Genomic DNA, 19095 nt, shown 5'->3' with positions numbered 1-19095 from the left:
AGGGCCACTAGTATTCTCTTGGGCTCATCCTCCTTGACAGACAACTCAGAATTGACCTTTGGTCTCAGGTGACAACTGTATGCAACAGACACAGAAGCACTGTAGGAGTCTATGAAGTGCACCTTTCCCATCACAGTTGCTCCTGTAATACCCTGTGCCCGGGCAGAGGTTCAGTTCTTGGCCTCAAGTCCAAGTTTCTTGTTCCTGAAAGACATGCCCCACCTTCAACACTTGAAGCAGAAGGTCTCAGAGCTCACCTTCCGTAATATCCCAAGGGACACCTCCTAGGAACACCTTGCAAGAGTAGATGGGGTTCTTGTAGTTCCGGGGAGGAAGCTGGCCACTCCAGGTACAGGTGGCTTCATTCACAGCTTTGGCAGAAGACAAAGAGAAACAGGAGTCAAAGAATTAACAAAGTCACTGCCCTTCTCTGTGGTGAACTTTTATCCAGGAAGGAGGAAAGAGGCCACAGTCCTAGTCTGGCTGCCTGGGAGAACATCCATGACTACTCTGAAAAGCAAGAAAACTTACACCTCACCAAACCAGTCAGCCCAGTATGATAACCCTAATTCACTAGTTCTGTCTCCACTAAAACTGAGAGGAATAGCAAACCAGATGTGTAGGGTAAAAATGATCACAACTCAAGCTATTTTCATACATATAACATATAACCAGAAAGCAGTTTTATCTAGTCATTGCTTACAATACTAATTAATTTAAATTTGTAATTACAGGCACACCTCAGAGATACTGCAGGGTTTTGTTCCAAATCACCACAATAAAATGAATATTGCAATAAAGCTAGTCACACAAATCTTCTGGTTTTCCAGTGCATATAAAAGTTACATTTACACTATACTGTAGTCTATTAAGTGTGCAATAGCATTATGTCTAAAAAAACAATGTACCTACCTTAATTTAAAAATACTTTATGGCTAAAAATCGCTAACCATCATCTGACAACACAGGGTTGCCACAAACCTCCAATTTGTATATAAAAAAACCAAAATGCAGTATCGATAGATTGGGAGTTTGGGACTGACATGTACACATTGCTATATTTAAAACAGATAACCAACAAGGACCTACTGTACAGCACAGGGGACTCTGCTCAATATTCTGTAATAACCTAAATGGGAAAAGAATTTGAAAAAGAATAGATACATGTGCATGTATAACGGAATCACTTTGCTGTACACCTGAAACTAATACAACATTGTAAATCAACTACACTCCAAAATACAATAAAAATTTTTTTAAAAATGCAGTATTTGTGAAGTGCAATAAAATGAAGCTCAATAAAACAAGGTATGCCTGTACTTGAAAGTAAACAGGACAATTTTTCATACAACATCCTAAATACTTACTGGTCCAAATGGACCTTCTCTCCAAATGTTCAAATAAGGAACATTATACTGTTTCCCTGAACTCATCACTCACAGAAGTTAGGACAGTGCCAATAAAAACCAGCACCAGCAACCCAAGATAAGAATGTCACAACTGTTCCAAGTCGGAACAATTCCCCATCATTTCCAAAGCTATCGTTATGGTACCTAAAGAGACACCACCGGGCCTTCTATCGTATCGGTCTTTAATCCTGTCCCCACTCAGTCCGTGCCCTTCCAGATCAGAGACTGACCTTAGTGGGAACTGGCTAGTCCTCGCCTATTTTACTCTCCTCCTCCAGCACTGGAGCAGACAGCTAATGAAATGAACCACCATTTTCATTCAGGACAATAACATGGAAGGTCATTCTCTAAAAGGCATAGGCCCAATGTGTTGCTACAGCAAGAAATTAGGCACCATCAGCAATATTTTGCAAACAAAAACAGAAGTCGATATAATGGCCTCATCCAAAAGCACAGTAAAGTCATTTCACAGGAAAACAATGGCAACAGAGAAAGTACAAACAGATTGCCGAAACCATTAAAATAGGGCAGGAGCACTGCTAGGGAGAATGAGATCAGGTCTAGCTCTGTGAGTAGAAAGACAGACATATTGAAACCTATGGAAACAAAGGGAATGGAGAAACTGAACATTCATTTAATCAATTCCAGAACCTTACAATAGTGGTCAGTGAGCATCTCCCTGAAGCACTAGTAAACAATGACATATACAGCTCATTTGCTTCCAAGTACTGGTATAAGATGAAGAACAGATTTAATAATGGATTTTAAGGTAACTTAAACGACAGAATCTAAGGGTTCCTGAGAGACCAGTACACCTGGGGACATCCCTTACCTTGGAGGTTGACAAATGGACCACCCACCCCCAGTGCATCCCTGTGTATACCAATCAGACAGCCCTGGGGAAGAAAGCTCCAGCGTGGGTTGTGCGTGACCTGTCTTTGAATTAGAAAGGGGGAGGGAGACAAAATTCTAGGCACCATTTCCAGGGTTTCTCTTGAACACATGCACCTGTGAAAAGAATCAAAAGCGAGAGCAGTGCACAATCTCCACAGAAGAGCGGAAGTCAGAGATGGATCCAACCCCTAACAGGCACAACCCAGTGTGCCAGATTATCTGTTGTTCCTCTCTGCTCAGCCTCAAAAAGGTTACCGCGTGTGTCCGCATTAGCACTCACTCCTCAGAATAGACCACTCTGTGCAGAAGCAGACTTCACCATGCAGTCAAGGCCTCTTGGGGACAGTTCCCCAGTCTGTGAACTAAGGTCACTTCTATTCACTGCCCGAGAACGAGGCCCCAGGCCCCCAGCAGGCCCACAGCCACACTCACCTGCAGCTTGCCTGTGTAGCCTGGCCTCTCTCTCTATGCTGAAGGGGTCTTTGGGGGCTTCAAGGAGGTCCCAGGACGGCCACACAGAAGCTCCTGGCCATCTCTTTGATGCGCTGGTTGGGGAGGGCGTGACTGCAGCCAGAGCAGCTTGCTCTTGGTCCAGCCGGGACCCAACCCCCATCTTTAAAGGGTCTCTGGGACCACCCCCCGTCAGAGACAGGAAGGGCAGGGGAGGAGAAATTCGGAGGCTTGACTAGGGAAGAAAAAAGGAAGATAGGTTTTTAAAGGACAGTTGTTACAAAAGTAATAATCACACTATAGAAATTATGAAAAATACCAATATTTGATATATTTTCGTTTAGACTTTCTTCCTATGCGTTCTTAAGATTAGCTGTCCTTATACCATAATTTAAACAAATTCTTTTCTCCCCAGTTCAGTCTTTTTCTCCACGTTGCCAGTCTTCATAACCATTTTTAATTAATTTATGATATTCTATTTAGGGAACAAGCTACACTCCACTGACCTATTCCCCCTACTGTTAAACATTTAGATACTTTGCAAGTTTTCAGGATTATAAATAAAAGCTTTAAACTTTATTTAAAAAACATTTAAATAAAACGTAGCTTCTTCATATTTTGTGTGTTCTCTGGTCAGATTCCTAGACGTAGAATGCCAAAATGCTTTCTATGAAGGTTCTGTGTTCTATTAGAAATGTATGAGAACACAAGTTTCTAAAAACAACAAGCTTGTGTCAAGGCTCTAAATTCTACTAATTTAAGTGGGTAGAAATGATACCACATTATCAAAAAATAAACTAAAATAATCACTCAATAGAATATTTCCTGTAAGTTCAAATACTGCCTCTATTTCCTCTTCTGTGACTTGTCTGTTCATACCCCTTCATCAATTAACCTTTGGGGTGGGAATCAGAGAAAAGTTCTTTAAACGAAATCCCAAAATATTAAAGCTGGTTATGAGGCAAATTTCCAAGACTAAGGCCCATATAAAGTAATGAAAAGAATTATAAAAAAAAAATATATATATATATATATATATATATATATATAAGCATCCCATCTAATCCCATTTTATAGGGGAATAAAAACTGCAGCCCAGAGAATCAAAAGGAGCCCTGCTTGTAGTTACCTTTCTGGAAACACATCCTGAACAGATAAAACCAGGGAGTAGTGGGGAGACCAATGCCAGCTTTCATATCCTAGGACAGACTGGCGGGAGGCAAGGTGGGCCCTAAGAGGTCATGCTATGAATGGGACGTGGCAACAACCAGCGTTGCCAGTCTTGGATACGGAAGAGAAGGGGGAAGGAAAATAGCCATTATATTCATTGAACAGTCAGCTCAGTGGCTTTGGTAGTAGAGAAGCAGGCTCAGAAGGCACCTTAAATTGAATTTTACTTTAGGATGATTTCTCCCTGCCATTCCTATATATTTACTTCTAATATCCCCTATTCCTCATCTATCGTAATCCACTTTCCAACTCCCTTTAGCACGAGTGCCACACATGTCACACGTGGCTGTAGATGCAGAGCAGGAGATGCAAAGATTAACTCTGAGACATTATTTCATGGATTCGTCATGGCCTCTGGAAAAGAGCTGGAGTCAGATCTGGATTAAAACCCTAGCCCCACTGATTACGAACTTGTGATTCTTAAAATCATCAGTTAAAATATTTGAGGTATCATACATAAAGGTACATAAATGATATTGTTTAAAGGCTAAGAAAACACCCATGGAGGTCAAGAAACAGAACACTGCCAGGACTCCCATATTTATTTTTGAAACTAACTTTCCCAAGGGCTCTTGGAGTAACCTGTAGAGTCCTCAGGTCAGGTCCTGAAATGTACTGCTCAATGCGCATAATGGGTATACGAGGCACCCTCTATTCTGTCGAGAGGATGGAAAGTTCTATACATGTCTCCACACCTCCCATCATGCCACCTCGCGGCCTGCATTCTAGTGGACATGCATCCCACCTCCAGCTCACGTGCTCTCCCCACGCCACTCTGCAGCAAGTTACATACAATCAAATCTGAGAGATGATCTGATCCAGAGCTGAAGCCACTGGTGTCTGAGTCAGAGGGGCTGCTAGAACGGGAGTCCAGGATGGGCCGGGTGTCCAGGCGGGATCCTCTAACGGAGGGTGCTGGAAACTTGTCCACCAAGTCAGATCCAAGGGGGTCCAGAGGCAGGAAGCTCAAGGGGGGTTTCCCCAGGACACTGCCCAATGGATTGTGGAGCATGCTCAATACTAGGAAGAGAGAAAAAAAAAGGGAGGAAATAAAAAGGAAGTCTCATGACCTCTTAGTTTTCTTTCCAGCCAAGAGCCCTTGCCTTTCCCTCCCACAGCCACCCAGCAAGATGGACCAAGCCACGACCACCGAAAGCATGACAGAGCCGCAGTTAAGAGTGTAACAAGCAGACAGACACCCGGGGTCCATGAGCGGAAGGGACAGGATGGCATTCTGAAGACCCACGTTCCTGCTGCAACAGAAGCAGCAAAACTCCTGCTCTCTGCCACCCAGGCTTGCGGGTCAGGGCCAGCATCTGGGAACCTGTACCACTGGGGACCCTGGTCACAACTGCTGTTAATGTCTGGACACACATGCCCGTGTTGCCATAGGAGATGCCTTCAGCACAATTAGGAAGCCCCAAACCATACTCCTTCCTTCCTGTGTTTATTAGAGGAACTCCCACCTTTCTAACACTACATAGCTAAAATACAGAACTTCATGGCACATCCCAGAAGTCTGGTAGAGCATGACATACCATCTCATCTGAGAGATTCCTTTATGCAAAATTCTAGCATATGCAGATTCTCTTCTATGCACCCTTGGACTTCACACATTTAGGATGGAAGCAGAGTGATGCTGTGGTTAAGCCGGCTCTGGCTTATGACAATCTTGGGGTGAAACCCTGGGTCTGACGCACCTTTATATGGCTGCGTGCTCTGGGAAGCTCTCTGAGTCTCCATTTTCTCATGGCATCTTGGGTGGAATACCAACTATTTCATAACATTGTCAGGAGGGTTCAATAATTAAGACAGCAGATGGAAAGTGCTCAGCACAGCAGTACCCAGTGCACAATATTTAAATATTAAACATCAAAAAAGAGTGAAGCAGAGGCCAGGAAAGATAAGGGAGGTAAAGAGGACAGCAAGGGAGAGCAGCATTTTCCCACACTTGGCCTTGGGGAAATAAGGAATCCAAAGCAAAGCAAAACACCCTTTTATCCATGAGGAGGGGGTGGAAGAGGGCTTTGGCCATGGAGCTATGGTGGCACCAAAGCTAGGTAAGATAGAAGCCATATTAATCTGATTTTGTTTTTTCATCTGGAGAAAGGGGAAAACATCCCCCTCAAAAAGGCTGTGTGGTGAAACCAAAATAATGCGTTTACATATGAAAGTGCTCAATAAACGGTGGCTGTGACTGGCTCTACCTCACAATTACTCACCAGTACCTGAGTGAGACACAGGTCACCAAAGCTGGTTTTCTTTCAGGGTCCAAGTCAGCCTGAAAGTCAGCCTGAATGTCTGGCTGGGGCTGTGGTGAGCCCCCTGAGGCAGGAATAAACCTCTCTAAGCATGAAATCAAAGTGAAAGCATTCTTTCAGGGTATTCATGACAGAGGGTATGTGCAAGATCAGACCAACCTGCTCTCCGTTGGCCAACCACCTCCCTCTCAGCTCAAAATAAGGTAGGTGTACCAATTTTTTTTTTTAATGCAGGGAATAGTGTGGATGTGTTTATTTTATTGTGTTTATTTATCCTTGATTTTTAAAGAAACTGTCCTACTGTTCTCCAAAGTAGATGTACCATTTTACCCTCCCACCAGCATTGATGAATTTCAGTCCCTCCACATGCTGGCCAACACTCAGTAGGGTTGGTTTTTTAAATCTAGCCAGTCTAACATGTATGTGTGCTGGGGAGGGGGGAGCTTTACCATCTTCAGCAAGGAGTTTATTACTTAGTTTATGACTTCCTTTCTTAAGGAAACATTCTTTTAAAACTAGGACTTTCAAAGCAGTTTCCCAAGCACAGGCACTGAATATGCACAGGTATGCTGAAACTAAGTGTCCCTCAACGCTTAGATTCTGACACCCATCAGAAATACTTTTGTCAAATTTCTCAAATACTCCTGACAAACCCCTACCTAAATGAAACACCGAGCCCAAGCCCCTGGAATTCACGCCCTGAGAGGGCAGGAGATGTGAAGATTTATTCCAGGCTCCTACCTGCTGCTGCAAGACGTGTCAAAAAAAAAAAAAAAGCACTGTGAAAACTAACATATCACATGTATTGGTCTTAAAAGTGGTACCATTGCCCTAAGAGGGCCTCACCTTTCTTCACATTTTACGGAAACAAGGTTAGAGCAGTGAATGATGAGGTAACAATCACATCACAGAGAGCTTCGAAAACCAAATTAGGGTGTTTAGATTTTATCCTGAAGGTAAGTGGGAGATACTGGGGAGCTGCCATGGGGACAGCCAAGGAGGCTGAGCAGGGACACTGGGTAGGACAGTGCCGGTACCCAGTGCCCGGCTGGGACTGAGTATTAAATCAGACTTGGGTGACTCTCTCCAGCAGCGTCGGGAACCTGGGTGGACACTGCACCCATACAGGGCTGCGGGTTTTTCCCAAAGAGGGTGTGAAGGAGGAAATGAGACAACAGGGTTGATGGTCCCAGCAACAGAGATGAAGAAGGGGTCATGCATTACAGGTGAAAGACAGGAGAGAGTCAAGATGCTGGAAGCAAATGGAGAAGCAGCAATGGCCATGTGCTGACAGCTACCAAAGGAGGGGAGGGGCAGACAGGAGAAACAGGAAGAGGGGAACAGTGAAGTCCAAAGTCCTGAGGACGGTGCGGTCCAGGGTGTGCGACCACAGGTGGTTGAGGTGGACTGTGTGGAGGCTAAAATACTGGATAGGTCATTCACGTGGACGTTAAAGGGACCCACAGTGACAAGTGGGCCTGGGGTTAAAACAAACAGAAAACACATATTGAGATCTTCAGAAAAGGGAAAGGACGGGTGAATTGGTAACAACAACAAAAAGAATGACCCTGAGGTAGATAAGGCTGGGAGAACATGCAGCCTCCACTTGAGAAAGTGACATCCTGAAGGAAAAAACCTTCAGCGGAGGCAGAAGTTGGCAGGAGCGTTCGCCAGAGACAAACAAGATAAAGGGCAGTTTGTTAATCCTAGGAAGGGTGGCACAGCAGAGCTCCAAGAGTTGTCAGGGAAACACAGCATTAAGCAGGATGCAGAAAAACGCTCAAGGAGATGGCTGGCCCAAAGGACTTGTGTCAGGGGGGCATCAAGGAGCATAAATATGGGCCACAGTAACTACGTCTTTACCCAAGATTTTAAAATAGTGTATTTGAAAGAGTCAAAAAGCAATATGGGTGCCAGTGTAGACCACCTTTCTCATTTACAACAACCTGTATTCATGACTGTGTTGATACATCTGTTCTAACACCCACAAATCCATCTACCTCAACTAACCTACAATTTTTTTTTTGACATGCCCACAAAGGTATATCTTGAGGCTTTGTCAAATTCCTGTGTCAAAGCTAGCGATTATGTCTGTAACACTCCTCTAATCTGATAATAAGCCTGTCTAAAAAGAAAATGGCATGACAACCCACAATGGCCACTAATGAACTCCACTTCCTTAAGTGCTCAGAGTTCATGGTCAATCAACTGTTCTCCAGCCTGGAACAGGTGCAGTCAAGCTCCGACCATTCACTAATAGCAGCTTCCACATGCTGCACATCTAGTATATGCCAGATACTGTGTCAGAAGCACTTTAGGTAAATAATCTTCCCTGCATCCTAAGAAGTGGGTATTATTACCCCATCTTAACAAAAGGAAACCAAGGCTTAAAGGGCAAGTGTTTGTAGTGAGTTTGTCAGCTAATTAGTGACAGAGTGGGACCCAATTCCTTCTGATTCCTTGCTTTATCCTTTGTAACACACCATTCCCTACTTTTTTTTTTTTTTTTTTTCCAATACTCAGGACTTTACATCTTCTTGTCTTCATGTTCTTGACACCTCTCTTTTGTTCAAATTCCTGTAAGACCATCAACTACAGACAAGCCATCTCGGGTTCCAGAGGTCAATACCTTGGGATCTAAATCATCCAGGTCTTAAAACTTCTCTAGGACCTTGCTGCTCCAGGAACTCATTAAAAATGTATCTTGGGCCCCACTCCAGACCTACTGAATCAGAACCTGCATTTTAACAAGATCCCCAGGAGATTTGTGTGCACATTAAAGTCTGAGAGGCACTAATCTAGAAAAATCTGAGGCTTGCTACTTCAAGCTTCTAATCAGTCCCCTTACCACACCCCAGAACCTTTCGTATGTAATTATTTCCTTGACTTAAAAAACTGTAGGTTATTCAAATACAGCTCTTAGAGCACGATAGTAACTAATACACAGGAGGAAAAAAGAACCCAAGGTGGCTATGTAGGACATTTGCCAAAGAGTCTGATCTCTGAAACATGCCCCCCAATCCCCCCGACCCCCACCGGCGTGGGGAGGGGGTGCTGGAGGAGAGGAGGGAGGGAAAGAGAACTAACCAGGAAAAATAATTAATATTAAAAAAATTGGCATGGACTGTGATAATTTCAGGAAAAGTGACAGCCAGAAAGAAGCTGAACATTGTGAAAAACATTCAAGACAAGAACTCTGTAAGCTTATATCAAGCAAATACAAAGAGAGCGTGGGCCTACTGCTTGAGGCAGACAACTGCTAAGAGACAAAGGAGAGAAAAGTGCTATTAAGGACACTATTGGGTCACCAGAGAAAACTGGAATATGAACAACAGTTTAATGAGAGTATTATATCAATTTTAAGTTGACTGAAGTTCATAGCTTTTGCTATACATGAATGTACGTTAGAACATTATTCTTTATGGTACAAAAAGAAATTATAGAGAGAGATATACATATAGAGAGAGAATTGCAAATGATAAACCAAATGAGGTAAATGTCAACAACAGGAGAATGTGGATAAATGAAATACAAAATAAAAATTATACAAAGGTTACTTGTATTTCAGTTATCCAGATTCTCCTGTATTTGTGACTTCTGTAAATTTGAAATTTCCAAACAAAAAAATTTTTTTATGACCGAAGGAAAACCAGTCAATGCCCATTTGACTTTCTTCACCTTCTTCAAGGCAACTGATCCGACCAGAAAACAGACATCAAGCACAACCAATAGGGACTAGAATCCCAGGGGAAAAAATGGTAACTGAGTACCTTTGGAGTCTCTACCTACAAGAGAAATCATCTTCTTTTAAACAAGCTTTTTAAAGCATCAGAAACACTTGCACAGATATTTGCAGACACACATAGGTACAAAGTTCTGCCTTCTCAACCAAGCACACCAAGGGCCATCCTTACCACCCCACTCCAGCAGTAATTAGCTCAACACCTGGCAGAAAGCAGGTGATCAACGCTTGCTGAATATGAACAGTACTGAAAGAAAGGGAGTATCATATCCCTAGGAGCCAGTATGCTCACTGAGGCTACTCCCCTTCTATCAAGGTTATTCAATTTAAGGACACAGTGCTGACTGAGATGCTATTCAGAATTAGAGGGGAAAAAACCTTAGTTCATCCCAGCCCAGCCCATCACCAAAACAGAGGCTGAAAGTACTGTTACTTGCCATACCAAATTTGTGACAATATTCCTTCCACTAGTTTCAAATACTTTCTTCAAAGAGAACTAAACATATATAGATACAGGCTGAAGAGAGTCACTCTCCCTGGGATCCTCACAACCACTGAAATATACTTCTACATTCAAATACAAGGAGCAGGGAAGAGTATCCACTGAACACTAATTCCAACCACAAAGGAAAACGGGAAAGGGGCAGTGCTGTCAGACAAACATGAAACATCAGAGTGTACCAGAATTAACACACCTGGGTCACATCAGCACCTCCACATCAGTTTTCTGCAAATATTAAATTGGAAGAGGCCAAGAATTCAGGAGTTTGACTAGAAGATACAGGGAAGACAAGAAAACCTGTATCAAGAGGCCAAGGATTTTCTAGGTGGTTTGATAGTTTCTTCAACCCACAGAAGGAGCCAAGTTCTGGAAACTGTCACTCATGGTCAGATGCCCTACAGTGACCTGACTGCCCCTCTATATAGCCCAACCTCACAAAGGACCTGGCTATGTAGTTCTCTGAGTATCTACAGATCAAAGGGAGGAAAGCAGCAGAGACAGTGGGCTTCTTGGAAAGGTGGGACCTCGTTTCAAGAGACAGAGCCTGTCTTGCTCCCAGCTCAGCCCATGAGACTATCTATATTCCCCTATATAAGGTTGCTGAGTCAGGAGCATTGATTCCCACCAGCTGGGAATCAGGAGGGAAGGAGCAATCACGTCTTCCTAACTTGAAGTATAAAGTATACCTCCTGGGAAGACACACTCTTCAAGCCATATAACCCAAAATCCAGTGGAAGTGACAGGTTCCTTATGCTGTAGGCCAGTGACCGATCTCAAACTACACTCCCCATCGTACGGCATAGAACTTCATCAAAGTCAGATGTCGAGTATTAACCTAGATGGACTAAGCGGGGGGAGAGTGTGGGAGAGAAGTCCCATAGTCCCTTTCAATGGTGGCCAAGGCCCTGACCTCTTTGCTCTGCTCCTATCTTGACCTCTACAACTCAGGGATCAAAGGAAGTCTGAGGTTTACCAGGTGCCTCCAGCCCTGGTGGCCAAGTGTACGGCAAATCCTTATCTTCCAAAAGTGACTAAGAAAAACAGTATGCTCTCCCTGGAGCACAGACACCCATCCCCACTCACATGCCGGCAGGAATCCGTATCAGCTACAGACAGTTCTAACGGAAGTCACGGGGAGAAGAGGACCTGGCAGAGGGTTCCAGCTCATTAATGCTACCTCAGAGGGTACAAGAGACCAAATCAGCAGTAATATTTTTAGACTGATTGTTAACTTTCTCCACTTTCACCCTTCTGTGCCAGCTCCTGTGGGTTTTACAGCTGAGTCACTGCTGGAATTTTCTGAAGCCTTCCCCAAGAGGACAAAGGCACCCAAGAGTGATGGCGGCAGCAGCAATGGCAGCAGGAGCCAGGCACCGGATGCCTGCACTGCAAGACACTGAGCTTGAGCTCAGCTCAGGGAGAGCCCAGGCCTGAGACATCATAGTCTGTCTAACAGGAGTAATCATGGGAAAAACCCAGACCAGGAGCCCTTATTTCCAGCCCAAGACACAAGGCTGCACCTGGAACCCTTCTTCCCTAACCCAACCCTTGGTCCTGGGTTGCCTGCTCAAAATCTACCTAAAGGCATAAGTGAGGAGCACTCATTGCAGGTATAACAACGCTCTCTGCCTATGACCCCAACCCTGCAACTCTACAACACACCCCAACTCAGGCGGTGATCCTGCGAGTCTGAACTCCCTCCACCAACTCTGGATCCCACAGGTCCAAGGTGGTACCCGACATAGCCTTTCTCCCCGATCTTGATCACTGGACAAGTTTCATTAACCTGAAGAAATGACATGCTCAAGTCCCACGTAAGGTCAGCAATACTCGGTCCCTGGACCCAACCACCTCAACTTCTTTCTCACCTAGGAGGTACCACGTTGTCACACTGCTCCTCAGGCCCTCCCTCCTCTCTGCACTAAAAGCTATTCTCCTCAGTAGACTACCTGACTCCGTGACAGAATTCATGCTCCGGTGTGTGAAGAAAACTTTCTGTAAATGCATCATCATGCCCTAAAAGCTATGAGGGCTCAGAGATACTGATCACTGAACCATCTGTCCGTCCAGATGATCAACACAAGTAGGAAGCAGAAGAGAAAGAGACTTTGTCTGAACTGTGTAGTTCAAACTTACCCGGAATTAACTCAGCACTCATCATTCGCTCAGTAAATACTTACTGAAAAGACAGGAGCCAGGCTCTGTGCTACATACTGGGAATATAAGCAGTGAAGACTTGGACAGCTGAGGTAGACTTGCAGGAGAACTTGCTTGGGCCCAGAAGTCCATGTTCCACAGAGAAGGAACCCAACCCTACTTTGAACGTTGCCTCAGAAAGGTTATTTGGAAGTAGAGCAGCAGCAGAAGCAAAATGCTGAAGCAGAAGCAAAATGCTGAAGACTCCCCTCTCAGCCCAGGCTGATTCAGCCTGCAGACCAATGGGGAGCCGGTAAGTGACAAAGCACAGGGAACATCCTCTTCACTGGTTAGGGCAGAAATCAAAGAGGGTGAACAGGTTAATCTCCAAGGGACTTCTAAGGAGAGTGGGAGGAAACAGGACATGTCCTCTGGCATCCTTAGACTGAGCGTCTGGTCTGCCCACTGGGCTTCTGCACAAGGCCTTCATTAGGAGTCCTTGTTTCCAGGTCCCCTAAAGTAGGTTCTCAGTCACCCCACTTCCTGCTGAGTAATGCTGCATGCAAGAGTCACCGGGGGAAGGCAGGAACACAAATGCATCGGGGGGCACAGCCGATGAGCTGAGACTCAGGGTGAAGAGGGAGTCAGAACTGTCTCGTGCCCTAGCCTTGAGGGACCCTCGGCAAAGGAAAACATCATGGCTGAACAGCCCTGGAGTTGTATATACAGAGATACCTTCCCGGAAGTGTTCTTGCTCAGCATGTTAGGGTTCTGCCCACAGGAACACAGGTGTGATAGGAAGCATAAGAGGCTTGGAATCAAAGAAACCCAGGCTCGAATTCTGGTCGTTGTTTCACCTTTGGCACTTCACGAGCTCTGTGAGCATTATTTCCTCATCTTTCAGACAGGAACAATAATAGTACCCATTTCACAGGATTGTGAAAGCATTAAATCATGTGATATACTTCACATAGGAAGTAGTCGATAAATGGTGATTAGTCACTCTCTCCCCCATCCCAGGACATTGAGGATAGCTTTCATAGCCCTCCTGTTCCATTACAAGACTTAGGACACTGCAAGTAAGACAAAGGTAGCCCCAGACACATGTCACTGGGGTCACCTCTAACATTCATCTTGCCCTGATGGGAAGGAAGGCCTCCTTTCCCAGTGTGAGATGAGGCCTTAGGGGTAGGCAGAGTCTAGAAGGGAGGGACCTCACAGAGTTCCACACCCAAACCAATGCTGGCCTTACAGGCACAACTCTCGAAAACAGATTACACCCCAGGGTCTTCCTGCAGGCCTCCCAGGCCAATGAAATCCATGTAGCAGAAGGACCTTAGCCCCTGGAGACAGGTCTCCATGTACCAGTCTCATGCTGAGAATCCAATGAAATGTTGCCCCAATGCCAAAAAAATCCTTAAGGGAGAAAATGAAAGCCCCCAGGCACAGCAACTATCATGCTGCATTTGGTATTTGTTCTCATCTATTTCCCCTTGATAGTTAAGGGGATTTTTAAGGGCAATAATTTTATTCGTTGATGTATCTTCAGTGCCTGGCACACAGCCAGTGCTCAAGTATTTGTTGAATGAATTTAGCCAAGATTTTTCAGGCAAGAGCCCTGCTATCTCCAACCTTGCCCCCTACACATTGCTGAAAACTTAAAGAGTTGTGGAAAATGGTCAGATGTAAACCCATAGCCACATGGGGCAATATATCCCCCAGCAGGGCCAAGGAAGAAGCTTGCACCAGGCGCTCCATGCAGAGACAGCAAGCTACCAGGCTGTCTGCAATGATGACTCCCAGACTGTCCAGAGCTGTTGAAATACCTCCTCCCTCCCTGAAGAAACTGAGCTAGTTGGTCTTCAGATGGGGAGGCAGTGTAGGCACTGGAATGTGGGCTGCATGTTCCTGCATTGCTGGCAAGGGTGCAGCTGGCTGGTGGGAGGGCTGCGTCCTACTCCAGGAGGCGGCACCCTCATGTGGGCTTTCCAAGAAGGCCCAGAGCTCAGAGAAAGGAGAGAGATGGCCATCACCACAGCTCCCAAGGATAACGTGGGGATCAGGGATGGCTGCGCCCTCAACCCTCGGAAAGGAAGACATACACACACTAACCCTGCCCTGGGCTAAGTCACACCTCTGGGGCAACTCTCTGGGTTCCCATGAATGCCAGGGCCACAGATTACAGGCCCTCCCTGATCCAAAAAATCATGTAGTGTTTATTACCTAAGTGCCTGACACAGAACATGGAGAAGTAAATCCGTCCCCACTTCAGAGACAAATAACTACAAACAGGCCTTTCAGGTGGTGGGGAAACTGAGGAAATTATGGCTGGGCCCAAACTATTTTTTTTTTTTTTTAACAGCCTAATTTCAGAATGACTTTCAGGCCCTCTCCAAGCCCCAAGTTGGCCCCTCCTGCATTTCTATTTGTTATAATACATTTCAGAAGGACCCCTGCAGCTAAGAGAAACCAGAGCCAAATAAGGGCCACACCCAACGTGATGCCAGTGAGAGACACTGTCTTGGTCAAACAGTGATCACCACAGACACGTGCCTGCCTCCTGGGTGGGCTCCCCTGTCTTTTGCTCAGATACAGCAGTGAGGGTGGGGACAAGGTCAGCTTCACAGGCCCCCCCCCACCCCCGGCTGGCTTTGGAATACCACATAAAAGAAACTACCACTACCTCCAAGCCAAGATCTCCAGGCACGGGATACCAAACAGTGACACCACACTTCCCAGCCCAGGGAAAAACCTGAGTCAGCTAAAGGCTGGTACTTCAAGAAATTCTACCTCAACTCAACTAAGGTGAAGCTCTTCCCCACCTGCAGCCAAATAAAAAAAATCCACCCTCTACCCCCAATCAAATGGGATTTACCAAAAAACCGGGCATTAAAATGCCAACAGACACAACAGTCCCAGGCTCTGCAAAGCATTCTCAAAAAAGACCTGCGCCAAACAGGGTGGAGGCCAGAGAAATCAACAAGACAGTACCTTGCTGCCATGACTGCCAGCTTCCGGAGATGGGAGGCAAGGAAGGATGGCAGGCTCTGTGAACCCCACTGTCAGCACCAACAGCAAATGGCCGCCCCCACCCCCCCTTTCCATCTTTTTAAAGTACCTGCTGCCAATATTCTTTTTATTAAGGTGTAATTTACATAAAGCGAAATACATAGATTTTTATGTATAGTTACAGTATTTCTTAAGTTCACATTTCTTCCTGAATACTCCAAGCCTTGCATCTGGCCAACCCTCCCCCTTGAACCACAGGAGGGAAATAAACGGGCAATGGGAAGGTCTGAGCAGAAGCAGTTCAAGGGGTTGCCAAGAAGCCCCTTCAACTTGTCCCCATCGAATCCTTCCAAGATGACAAGGGATCCTAAAGGGGAGTGGTTCTTCCTTCATCTACTTGGTCACCCTTAACACAAAGAAAGAAAAAAAAAAGCCTCCGCAGCTGAGAGTTACTCCACCCCACTTACCCTGCTTACCCCTTTCCAGGATCAATGCTCTTAACCTTATGTTAAGCCAATTCCAATATCCCAGTATTACCCAGCCTCACTTATGGTTAAAATTCTTCCCTTGCCATGATTCAGGGACCATACATCCTTCACACATAGCTCCCTAGTTTTAAAAGCCACTGAGAAATAGAATCTGGACATCCAGTAATCAGCCCCTTAAGTCCCCTCCCCCACCTAAAAGTGTTTTGCTTCATCATCTCCAAGACAGGCCTGGGCACTAGGGGGTTAGCTGGATCTTTTCTGCATAAGACTGTCACCTTGTGGACCCTTCTCGGGGCCACCTCAGGTACAGACTAACAACTCCAGGGAATTTATCAGGGTAAGTGGAAAAGCCATGCCTGCTTTTACAAGCAACCATCTGTCCTGCCACACTCACAGCCAGCATTTCCATCTTTTGCAAAACAGCTCCATGTTGTATGGGGAGGGGGGGAGATGCAAAGGTGAACAGAACAACTGTTGCTGTGGATATCTTCACTCACTACCCCATACACCACCACCACCACCCCAAGCCAACTCATTTTCTGGCACTCACCTGAGTGTGTGCTGCTCTGGGCTGAAGAATCTGAGTCCTGGGTGCTCCAGGGTCGGTCCCAGCCTGTGAGACTGAGGGACTGCAGGCCAAGGCACAAGTCATTTGCATCTGGGAGGCCACGGGAAGAATCTTGCGCAGAGGTGGGGAAAAGCATCCTGCTTGTAACTGTTTCTTCAGAGTCCTGGAAGTCTGCTTTGGACAGGAGGACAGCAGAACCCCAGAGTTAAGGGCTGTTTTCCCCAGTATTATCAACAATAAATAATATTAATAATAGTTTCCTTAGGCTCAAGGACCAGACATCCAAGCTGGCTGGATGCTGCAGCCGCTGCCCCTGCACTTTTGGGGGTATCAGAGGAAGAGCAGTTTCCATACAGCCCCCCTCCCCACATACACACCCCTATCCCGTCTGCATTACAGACTGGGCCAGCATGTGATCAGGCTGCTGATGCTTCCCGCTGCCAGTGACATCAGCCGGCTGAGCCGTGCAATAGAGAGCGGCATCATCCCTCACAGAACGGGGGAGGAGCAGGAGGGGACGACAGGGAGGAGACTTGCCTCCCAGGGAAAAGACAGCACAACAGCTACTTGGAACAGTCCGGGTGCAGTGCCGGTAAGTCAGGGTTGCGAGGCAGCGCCCTTCGGTCTACAGCAATAGTGGCCAAGCGGCCCTCAGGCACGACTGAAGTCCTCTCTGCCGACAGCAAAGCCAAAGCAGCAGACTGCCTGCTTGTGTAGCTCTGCCCTCCTGCCCCTCCCTTTCCCTCCCTCTGCTCTCCACCCCCCAAACCCAAAAACACTCTAGTCCTGGACTCTCTCCAGCTGCTTGCTCAAGCCCTGGTTTTGCAGCCCGATGCAAAGCTTCACAATTCTGCTATCAAAAATCTACGTGCTCCAAGTGGCCCCTGAGCAGTACCCTGACACAGCAGTGTTTACCACTGAGGATGGGACAACCTTCAGAAAAACACTGTACACTCAGACCCTGGGGAACAACACTTGGTGCTCCAGTCTTGTCAGGAGCAGCTGATCAGAGAAAGGGGGTCAGCTTCGGCAGGGGGAGGGGGAGTCACTGGGCAACCCACATGCCAGAGTAAGATCTGTCCTGACTAGGATACTCCCTGCTCCCAAGTTCCCTCACCCCAAAAAGGATGGGCATCAATCACGAGCAGATACAGCAGGACCAGCTCCTCCCTCCTGCAAGTGTAGGTATAGACTGAGGAAACACTCCCAAAACAGTGTCTGACAGACCGAAATAAGAGAAACAGTCTCAGAAGCAGGACTATGCCTTATCAGAAACCCCATGTGCAGGAGTTCACATCACCTGTCTCTGTCAATACTGTTTCTCTTGCTTTTTTCCAGGAGCACTCAGGATACACTGGCCAGCTGTAAGGATCACTGATGCCTCTGCCTGCCCAGGCCCCCTCTCAGGGGTGCTGCCCAGGACCAAAGCCCTATTTCGGTGACCACTCACAGCTCCAGCACCAAGTCCAGCTCTGCCCAGAGCTTCTGGAAACTGCCATTTCCTGTCTGCCAACATACTCTCCTGCATCAGTCCTTTTCCAACATGCCCTCCAGTCACAAGGCTTCTTCCTCAGAAAGGAGGGTAAAGCGAAGGTCCCAGCTTCAGCAAGCAGGCCGCTCGCACCTAGACCAGGTAGGCAGCACTCCACCCTGCTTGTTTTCCCATGTTACAAGAAGAAGTAACCAGATACGGGAAGCATGCCCACCTGGGACCGCCCAGGACAGGGTTATGAAGTGGGCAGAGTGGAGGATAATGCTGTTATCCACAGGAACAGCTGGCCAGAGCCTCCTGAGTATACCCTTCTGTCCACAGGCACTCAGGCATGGCCTAGAGGGGGAAAATGGCCAGTCTGTGGGAGGGACTCCTCCCCTTGGCTTTTTTTTTTTTTTTTTTTTTTTTTTTTAAGAGCTTTGCTGCTGTGTCATCCATCCACATTATTCCTGTCTGGCTGTAGATACTCTGCTTGCTCCCTGTCTGTGTCTATCAAAGCCTTCTTCACCACTGCACAGGCTGAGCAAGAACTCACCCATGCTGGTGTTGCCCCCACCCCAGACCACTCCCTCCTGCTTCTCTGTCCACCTTTCCCCTAAGCTAAGGATATACTTTAAAAATAATCCATATGTATTAATTATAAAAACACAATGCTTCCTTTAAAAAATCCATATTTAAGTACCTATTCCCCACCTACACCAGCTATCTATGTAGTCCCTTCCACCACAATGTGAGCACACCTACAACTAGAAGCAATCGTTCCTCCCTTCCCCATCTAAAATCAGGGCATTTGTGGATATGGGTACCCTCATGCCCCAGGCAGAGAGAATCTAATCAACTATACTCTTGCTACCCAAACTACAGTGTGGCAGACCAGCAATATCAGCATCACTAGGTGCTTGTTACAAACACAG

At 46.2% G+C, this 19095-nt stretch overlaps 1 protein-coding gene across 5 annotated transcripts in view; it reads right to left on the bottom strand.

Annotated features, from left to right (window-relative positions):
* Positions 1-19095, bottom strand: part of CPEB1 (cytoplasmic polyadenylation element binding protein 1) — a 100041-nt gene that overhangs the window by 9512 nt on the left and 71434 nt on the right. For all 5 annotated transcript variants that reach the window (XM_060157784.1, XM_060157777.1, XM_060157762.1 and 2 more), the window contains 4 exons: positions 16672-16860; positions 4777-5003; positions 2736-2988; positions 258-371 (listed from right to left, as the gene is read on the bottom strand). In XM_060157784.1, the coding sequence (XP_060013767.1) occupies positions 258-371; positions 2736-2988; positions 4777-5003; positions 16672-16825 (748 nt within the window). In that variant the 5' untranslated portion in view covers positions 16826-16860. The remainder of the gene's footprint in view (positions 1-257; positions 372-2735; positions 2989-4776; positions 5004-16671; positions 16861-19095) is intronic.

This window comes from Lagenorhynchus albirostris, chromosome 1, assembly GCF_949774975.1.
Source record: "Lagenorhynchus albirostris chromosome 1, mLagAlb1.1, whole genome shotgun sequence".
Lineage (NCBI taxonomy): Eukaryota > Metazoa > Chordata > Mammalia > Artiodactyla > Delphinidae > Lagenorhynchus > Lagenorhynchus albirostris.
The sequence above is the reverse complement of the archived record's forward strand: the minus strand, read 5'-3'. Positions and strand labels throughout refer to the sequence as shown.